At 45.8% G+C, this 9559-nt stretch overlaps 2 protein-coding genes across 4 annotated transcripts in view; one reads left to right on the plus strand and one right to left on the minus strand.

Annotated features, from left to right (window-relative positions):
- pdha1a (pyruvate dehydrogenase E1 subunit alpha 1a) overlaps window positions 1-4505 on the minus strand; it is a 12119-nt gene extending 7614 nt beyond the window's left edge. Inside the window, exons 1-5 of one of the 3 annotated variants that reach the window (XM_062988454.1) lie at window positions 4409-4493; window positions 2293-2796; window positions 1218-1286; window positions 940-1113; window positions 724-850 (exon numbers count right to left, since the gene is read on the minus strand). In XM_062988454.1, the coding sequence (XP_062844524.1) occupies window positions 724-850; window positions 940-1113; window positions 1218-1286; window positions 2293-2796; window positions 4409-4459 (925 nt within the window). In that variant the 5' untranslated portion in view covers window positions 4460-4493. Of the gene's footprint in view, window positions 1-723; window positions 851-939; window positions 1114-1217; window positions 1287-2292; window positions 2797-3639; window positions 3661-4408 lie in introns of all 3 variants that reach the window. The other 2 variants (XM_062988455.1, XM_062988456.1) reach the window with 2 other exon arrangements.
- Window positions 4506-5223: 718 nt separating this feature from the next.
- Window positions 5224-8945, plus strand: prdx4 (peroxiredoxin 4). The gene is made up of 7 exons (XM_062988452.1): window positions 5224-5459; window positions 6691-6808; window positions 6893-7009; window positions 7113-7235; window positions 7444-7574; window positions 8233-8267; window positions 8592-8945. Exons 1-7 carry the CDS (start codon window positions 5267-5269, stop codon window positions 8640-8642), a joined length of 768 nt encoding a protein of 255 aa, XP_062844522.1. The 5' UTR covers window positions 5224-5266; the 3' UTR covers window positions 8643-8945.
- The last annotated feature ends 614 nt before the right edge of the window (window positions 8946-9559 follow it).

A 9559-nucleotide genomic window follows, 5' to 3' on the forward strand; every position in this document is an offset into this window, starting at 1 on the left:
CCGTGTGTGTGTGTGTGTGTGAGTGTGTGTGCGAGTGTGTGTGTGTGTGTGTGAGTGTGTGTGTGAGTGTGTGTGTGTGAGTGTGTGTGCTGTACCCGTCAGTTCAGCCATGATCTCCCGGACCGTGCCCCCTCTGGTGAGTGTGTACCCGTGTGTGTGTGTGTGTGTGAGTGTGTGTGCGAGTGTGTGTGTGTGTGTGTGAGTGTGTGTGTGAGTGTGTGTGTGTGAGTGTGTGTGCTGTACCCGTCAGTTCAGCCATGATCTCCCGGACCGTGCCCCCTCTGGTGAGTGTGTACCCGTGTGTGTGTGTGTGTGTGAGTGTGTGTGTGAGTGTGTGTGTGTGTGTGTGAGTGTGTGTGCTGTACCCGTCAGTTCAGCCATGATCTCCCGGACCGTGCCCCCTCTGGTGAGTGTGTACCCGTGTGTGTGTGTGTGTGTGAGTGTGTGTGTGAGTGTGTGTGTGTGTGTGTGAGTGTGTGTGCTGTACCCGTCAGTTCAGCCATGATCTCCCGGACCGTGCCCCCTCTGGTGAGTGTGTACCCGTGTGTGTGTGTGTGTGTGTGTGTGTGTGTGAGTGTGTGTGTGTGTGTGTGAGTGTGTGTGCTGTACCCGTCAGTTCAGCCATGATCTCCCGGACCGTGCCCCCTCTGGTGAGTGTGTACCCGTGTGTGTGTGTGTGTGTGTGTGAGTGTGTGTGTGTGTGTGTGAGTGTGTGTGCTGTACCCGTCAGTTCAGCCATGATCTCCCGGACCGTGCCCCCTCTGGTGAGTGTGTACCCGTGGGCTCTGTAGGCTGTGATCAGGTGATCTGTTCGGTTGATACCCGCCTCGATACCCACCGCACACGCTTCCTGTTCCAACACAGAGTGTGTGAGAGTGTTAGAGCCAACACACCTAACAGCAGGAGAGCTGAGCACAGCCCTGTGACGCTGGTACCCACCTGACCGTCGTACAGGTGGCAGAAGCCCCGGATGATCTTCTGCTTGTAGAGCTGATCAGCTTTCAGTTCCATCCTCCTCATCACCTGCATGGTCCTGTAGTACTGCAGCCCCTCCTCCCGGGTCAGAAGCGCCTGCACCGGGGGCCCCTCCTCCAGCTTATGCACATCACACTTCTGCACCAAGAGGAAGAGGACGGCTCACTCACCCCACCCTGTTCTCTCGAGCGTGTTTCGTTAGGGTGCGTTACCTGCTACCTGTGTGGAAGGCTGAGTCTCACCTTGATGTCGAAGGAGGCCTGAGGGGTGAAGTCCACGTACGTTCTGGCCGACACCACCGCCCTGCTCCCCTAACAACAGAGGAGGGAACCAGGATGAACCCAAAACATCCATCACACACACGGTCATCAGCAAGATCACACACACCATCACAGATCCACTGTGGACCCGTCACAGATCACACACACCATCACAGATCCACTGTGGACCCGTCACAGATCACACACACCATCACAGATCCACTGTGGACCCGTCACAGATCACACACACCATCACAGATCCACTGTGGACCCGTCACAGATCACACACGCCATCACAGATCCACTGTGGACCCGTCACAGATCACACACGCCATCACAGATCCACTGTGGACCCGTCACAGATCACACACACCATCACAGATCCACTGTGGACCCGTCACAGATCACACACGCCATCACAGATCCACTGTGGACCCGTCACAGATCACACACACCATCACAGATCCACTGTGGACCCGTCACAGATCACACACGCCATCACAGATCCACTGTGGACCCGTCACAGATCACACACGCCATCACAGATCCACTGTGGACCCGTCACAGATCACACACGCCATCACAGATCCACTGTGGACCCGTCACAGATCACACACACCATCACAGATCCACTGTGGACCCGTCACAGATCACACACGCCATCACAGATCCACTGTGGACCCGTCACAGATCACACACACCATCATCGCTCTATTGTGGACACGTCCCAAACCACACACATCATCAGTCCACTGTGGACACGTCCCAAATCACGAGCACTGTGATTGCTTCACTGTGGGCGCATCCCAAATCACCATCATCACTTCACTGTGGAAGCGTTCCAAACACCTCAGCACCGTCATCGGTCCACCGTGGCCGCGTCCCAAATCACACACGCCATCTTTACGCCACTGTGGATGCGCCAAAATCACCTGAGCACCACGATCGCTCCAGGAGCACATCAGAATTAGAATTACAATTAGAATTAGAATCAGAATTAGAATCAGAACTGGAACTCAGACGGTGAATTAAAAACAGAAGAGCCGCCAGTACTCACAGCTAGCTGTGGCTCGGCTACGCCGCTCTCTCCCGCCTGGCTCGGGACGTTTTCTGGACGTCGCTGCGACGTTCGTTCGGCGCTCTGGCTGCCCCCGGTGGGGGGTGCAGGGTGTGGTGTGGTTCGGGGTTCTAAAACTGGGTCCATCATTAGCTCCGCCTTAAAGGAACTGTGTGACATCACAATCTCCGTCCAATCAGTGTGTTTCTCAGGAGACGACGGGTTTACTACGGGAGCGCTGGCTAACCTCTCGTTTAGCGCCGGATCTACTACCGGTTCCTCCGCCGTTACGGTTCTGAGTTTTGTTTCTGATTCAGTGAGTGCAGTCGCCGCCTTAAACTGATCACGTGACTCCAGAGATTCTGTCCAATCAGTCGTGATACTGTCGGAGTTTGTGGTCGTGTGGGCGGAAGGCGTGGTGTTTTTAGGGTCAGGGTCAGAGGTCATGTCTGCGTACTCGCTCTGCACCTTTAGGAGCTGCAGGACAGCCACGCGCATGGGTGACTGCGGAGAGAAGAACCAGGGTCAAAGGTCAAAACAAGGTCAGAAATGATCTGCTCAGTCCCAACACAAGCTCCTCAACACCAGCTACACACACTCAACACCAGCTACACACACTCAACACACACTCAACACCAGCTACACACACTCAACACACACTCCTCTAATCTACGATGGAACATCAAGCAGCTCATCCTGCACCCACAGATCAACCAGCACCAGCAAATCAGTTCCAGTCAGACCAGCAGTGGAAAAGAATCTGTTCATGGTCACAGAGGAACATCTGAGGCACAGGAACCGAATCCACATCAAGCTTCATCCAGGACACAAACATCTGCTGAGGTCCCACCTGAACCTGCAGACATGTCTTCCACCAGCAAAGGGAAACTGGATACATCCAAACGAGTGTACTGTATTTCCATTACAGCCGGGACGACATGAAATCCTTTTTCCACTCAGCTGCTCCTATATTAAGGTGTCACCACAGCAGGTCCGTATATCTGATCTGGATCAGTATTTAGGCCGGATGCTTTTCCTGATGCCTGATCTATCTGGGTTTGGGACGGGAACATTGAAAACCCCCTCGTGAAGAGCCGAGAGCAGCAGTGGCAGGAAAAAGTCCCCAAATATCAGTAAAGAAACCTGGAGAAGCAGCAGCTAAACGATCTGAACATCACACAGTGAACATGTAACGGTGCGGGACAGAGACGCCGAGGTTTTAAAAAGCAAAAAGGACCAAAGACGCAGCAACAAGAAGTAAATATGAGGAGGAGACAGAAGTCTGAGTGAGAGACACGAGATCAGACCCACCAACATCTGATCCCTGATCGATCCGATCAAACTCACCTCAGATAACAGTTCAGCTCCCTTACAGCCAGCAAAAACAGGGGGGGGGGGGGGGGGGGGGTGAGAGAGGGGTAAGAGAGGAGGGGTAAGAGGGGGCTGTTAGACCTAAATCTGATCATCCAACTGATCTCAACCAATCAGATCAAGACTCACTGTACAGGATTAAATACTGACATGAAATCACTACAATAAACACTGAAGTGAGTTACACTAAAATAAAACATGTCAGTTACAGACACACATAATAATTTATAATTAAACACTAAATAATAACAGATCATTAGACAGAATATCAGACACAATTATAAACATTTTATATAAACTGATTTATACAGGTCAGTACTGCTGGACTGTAGTTGTCTGTAGATTTAGATGAAATGAGATTAAATCTGATTAATTGTCATTATTGTGTCAGTGAGTTGAAGTTCAATGATTCCTGTCAGTCAGATGAATTTACTTTAGCTAAATTACTGACGCACGTTTATAACATTTCCACTTCATTTATATACAAAACCGAATCCTTTAAACCGAATATAAACACAATAATCCGGTTTTAATCACAGAGTTTCAGATTAAACATGATACTAACAGAATGAAGCTAACAAGCTGAGCTAAAGCTAGCGGAGTGAAGCTAACGGAGGTGACCGGGCTCGGGGCGACCTGTACAAGGTCATCATCACACTCCGAGCCGCTGAAGCGCTCACAAACTCCTCCAGCATTAATCCTAACATGATTACAATAAACATGAGAGTGTAACGGTGTACCGTACATGTTTGGAGCCTCTGAGCACGCTGTTTATTAGAGTGATCATGTTCCTCATGCTAATGCTACAGCAGCTGAGAGCCTCTCACATCCACTCTCACACACACACACACTGTACAGGACACACACTCAGGGTTGCCAGGTTGACTGGTTCGAATCCTCGTTTAAAATATTCGTTCTACCACAATTTGTTCTGGCGTTTTCTTTAACTTGTCAAGGTCGCGGTGCAAGTCCATCACTAACACTAACACCCCCCCCCACACACACACACACACACACACCTAGAGATAATCTAAAGCATCTGATTGAGCTTCTGTATGCTTTTGTGAGAGAAGAAAAACAGTAATGCAACGGGGAAAGATTAATAAATGAATCAGTTAGGTATGCACAAAGTCTACGTTGTATTTCTTTCTTGTTCCCAGTGTCTATGTGGGTCACTGATCCACCGCGACCCTGAGCAAAACTAAGCCTTTACTGTACTGTAAGTACTGTACTGAACAAACCATACTGAGTGAATAATATCAATCTGGCAACGCATTTTCATTGCACTTTGAGCTTCCTGCTGGCCACAAAGCGTTAGTGCAAGTATTAAATCTACAAATCATACGTTCATCCATTCTTAACGCACCTGACTCCATCCACATGAGTTTACCATCTACACTTCACTGCATTCTGTCCCAAATCACTTTTTTTACTAAGTAGTGCACTAGATATACTGTAGAAGATATCGTTGTTAGGCAGTACAGCAGTGCCCTGCGTAGGGTGCATGCAGGTATTTAGGATCGAGCCCGATGTAGTTTTTTCCTGTCTTCCTTCCGCAGTTTGATTTCAGAGACGTGTTCGTTACTCAGTGAGGATCCAGAAAATGGGCGCAATAAGTTTTAGGACGGGCATTTTCGGGGTGCTGATGTGCGCGCTGTTGCAGGGCGCGGGTGCTGAGGAGGGGAACGCCAGGCGCGAGCAGGAGTGCTACAACTACGCGGGGGGTCACGTTTATCCCGGAGAGGCGTTCAGGGTCCCGGTGTCAGATCACTCCCTGCACCTCAGCAAAGCCAAGAGTGAGAAAATAATCAGAAATAATCCGATTAGTGATACGTCACTGTCATTATTACGTCATGTGTGAATGCACCGATGTTCCTCCTCACTCGGGTGCTTTTGCATCTGTTTAGTGCAGAGAAACAGCTGTCAGTGCAGATCTTAATTCTACAACTAATTCTACAATCTGATTATAAATCACACAAGAACAATAATGATGATGATAATAATAATTTGTACTGACTTGTTCTGACTTTATTGATTGTGTTTGTGTTGCACCTGAACATGGAGGCCAAACTCACAAATCAGCTCCACATTTAATCCTGATGAATTAAAACTCTTTTCTTTCATTACAGGTTAATGATTGTTAATCAGATTAGACTGAAACACTCGAGCTTTTGGAATTCTTTCACTTCTGATGCTTGTTCTGCAGACTGTACAACACGTGTTTGTCACTTTCTCTGTACATGTGGGCACAAATCCAGCTGGAATGTTTCCACACACTCCTGTGTGACGTGTTTCATTATAGTTTAGTGTTTTTCTCTCTTTTATTCTTTATTTAAAAATCATTTTCAAATGTGAGTATAAAATATACAGCAGAAACTTTAATGATTGATTTAAGCCTCTTAACTCATTACTGGATGTAACTGTGGACCTTGGGATACAGACCACTGTTCCATGTATGGTGAAATTAATGGTGAATAAATAATCTAAGTTGGTGTCTGTATGTTTACACTCATGAAACCTGAACAACTGGGTTGTTTTATTTAAATTTTTTTGGCAAAGAAGCTTCTTCTGTTCTCTAATATATTCTCCCTCTACACAAGATGTAACCTAAAGCCTCCACAGGGGGGCGCTCGCGTACAAGTTTCATTAATTGTTATTATTTTTCGGCTCACGACCCAGTTAAGGTTTTTTTTTTAATCTTTGCTCTAAGACACCACTGTGGAGTCCAGGTTCACATCTCGGAGGTGCTATCGGCCAGCCAGGCGTCTACACAGACACAGTTGGTTATGTCTGACAGTAGAGGACCTGTGATAGTTTGGCCCTGTCCAGGGTGTTCCTGTCTTTCACCCAGTGTTTTCTAGTTTAACTGGATCCACCGCAAAGTGAATTGTCTGTGTTTCGATAATTCAGTGGAAGAAAAAGAAAAGTCACAGAAATGGTTAAAATCTCGAAACTGCCTTTACATACGCCATTTTCTCAAGTGTCCGTAAACTTTTGGCTCTAATTCTGGTCTGTGTTTGGTTACAGTCTCTAAACCGGCGCCTCACTGGGAGGGAACAGCCGTCATCAACGGCGAGTTCAAGGAGCTCAAACTGTCCGACTACAAGGGCAGATACCTGGTCTTCTTCTTCTACCCTCTGGACTTGTGAGCCATGCATTGTTTAACCTGTCGGGATCTCTGTTAGTTGCCTCAGGTCGAGACTCATCGTGTGTTTTCTTTCCCCTGCAGCACGTTCGTCTGTCCCACCGAGATCATCGCCTTCAGCGACCGAGTCCACGAGTTTCACGCCATCAACGCCGACGTCGTGGCCTGTTCGGTCGACTCACAGTTCACTCACCTGGCCTGGTGAGGACACGCCCACTTCACATAGCCACACCCCCACCGTTCTCACCTGAGAAACTACAGCCGAGGGAACATCCTGAATTCTATTCATTATTTTATTTATCAGGATTAACACACCCAGGAAACAGGGGGGGCTCGGAGCCATGAAGATCCCACTGCTGTCTGATCTCACACACCAGATCTCCAAAGATTACGGCGTCTACCTGGAGGACCAGGGACACACACTCAGGTACACACACACACACACACACACACACACACAAACTCAGGTACACACACACACACTCCGATACACACACACGCTCAGATACACCATATAAATGTGATCCTGCTGTTCCATTTACCCTGTCTGTGTGTGTGCGTGTGTGTGTGTGTGCGTGCGCGTGTGTGTGCGTGCGTGTGTGCGTGCGTGCGTGCGTGCGTGTGTGTGTGTGTAGAGGTTTGTTTATTATCGATGATAAAGGAACGCTGCGTCAGATCACCATGAACGATTTACCTGTCGGACGCTCTGTGGATGAAACTCTGCGACTGGTGCAGGCCTTCCAGTACACGGATAAACACGGAGAAGGTACACACACACACACACACACACGCACATGGTACATGCTACACAAACTCATATACACTTTATACATACTATATACAGTATATATACACACAATGTGAGGTCAGTTACATAATTTATGTTGCCTTAATCTCTTGTACCAGGTGTGTGTGTGTGTGTGTGTGTGTGTGTGTGTGTGACAGAGAGAGTGTGTGTGTGTGTGTGTGTGTGTGAGAGTGAGTGAGTGTGTGTGTGTGTGTGTGTGTGACTACTTAAAATAAAGTGCAGTATATGCTTCTTTTAGAGCTAAGCAGCAATAGTTTAGGGAAGGTCCTTTCCTGTTCCTGTTCCAGTGTCCAGCACAGATCCCTGACCTCAGCCCCACTCAACAGCTCTGGGATGAACCGGAACACTGACTGAGGTTTCCTTGGCTTAACATCAGTACTGTGTTTAATAGTGGGGTGATGAACACCGACCGTGTCTGAGTGATCGAGCAGCGTCCTGCAGGTTCCTCTGGGTTCCTCTGGGTTCCTCTGGGTGCTGATGAGTCCATGATGTACTGCTGGAGTTATTGTGCTAGTCTGATCACCTGTAGAAAGATTCAGGTTATATTGCTGATTAATTGATATCGATGTATCGTGGGTGATGTATCGTTACAGCTCTTCTCTCTCTCTCTCCTCAGTTTGTCCGGCTGGTTGGAAACCCGGCAGTGAGACGGTGAGTCCAGATAAAAACTCCTGAACATAAAAAAGATTAAAATAACTTTTACTACAATTACAGAGAATTATTTTATTTAAGCTGCTTCTGTGTTTTATATATACACACACACTGTATGATCAAAAGTATTGGGACACCAGACATACACAGACACACAAACTCCAAGTCCTTGTGGGAAGCTTCTCTACATGAGCGGCTGATGTTGTAGCTGTAGTTGTTTTTAAAACAGAACATGAGACAAGCTCATGATCAGGCATCCAAATACTTTTGCTCATGGTGTGTTCCTCCACTACCTGAATCCTGAACCTCTCTGTTTTATTCCAGATTATTCCTGATCCCTCCGGCAAACTGAAGTACTTTGATAAGCTGAATTAATCCTGATGCCTGATATTCATGTTCATCACAGAATAAACAAAATTTAAAACCACAATCCAGCAAAAATAGAATTAATTTTATATTTTCTATCTGTGTGAAAGTAAAACTGTGATAAACTGAACCTGAACACACACACACACACACACACAGATCAGCCAGAACATTAATTGGGTGGGTGTGGTTTTAATATTTTGGCTGATGGGTGTAAATCATCACAGTTCATTAATTCAGTTTGATCTGATTCACTACGATACAGAAACGTTCGTCTTCACCTGAGAACAAAAATAAAACAAATTAAAACTCTGTTTGTGTTTCTGTCATTATTACACCAACAATAATAATCAAGTCATCATTTATAATCATGTAATAATAATAATAATAATAATTAAAGCCATGATACTAAAATACTTAATAATAATAATATCAATACATTATAACAATAAAATTAACAATAAAACAAACCTATTAATATTATCAATAATGAATAACAAAATCTAATAAAACAATATAATATTAATACCTATAATAATATAACATTTTTAAACAATTAATATTCCAATATTAATGATAAAATGCAATAATTATAAATCTAATAAAATAATAATACTAACAATCATGTAATACAATAATAAAAGATAAAATACATAATATAAATTAAATAAAGCAGTGCAGTTACATTTAATTAAAAAGAGTTAAAAATAATCCCACGTGATTGGTATATGTGCCAGTACAATATAATAATTAAAATATAATAATAGCCTGCGGTGGGTCTTTGAGAGTGGACACGTGTTTGATTTGCCCACCATGAAAGTACAAAACACATTTCTGTAACTCTGTTTAAAACCATAAGGGCTGGCAGGTACATGTACTGACTGTAATCTATTTATTAGTGTGTATGATGTAGGAGCACCACTGAC

This window comes from Trichomycterus rosablanca, chromosome 26 (assembly GCF_030014385.1).
Source record: "Trichomycterus rosablanca isolate fTriRos1 chromosome 26, fTriRos1.hap1, whole genome shotgun sequence".
Classification (NCBI taxonomy): Eukaryota; Metazoa; Chordata; class Actinopteri; order Siluriformes; family Trichomycteridae; genus Trichomycterus; species Trichomycterus rosablanca.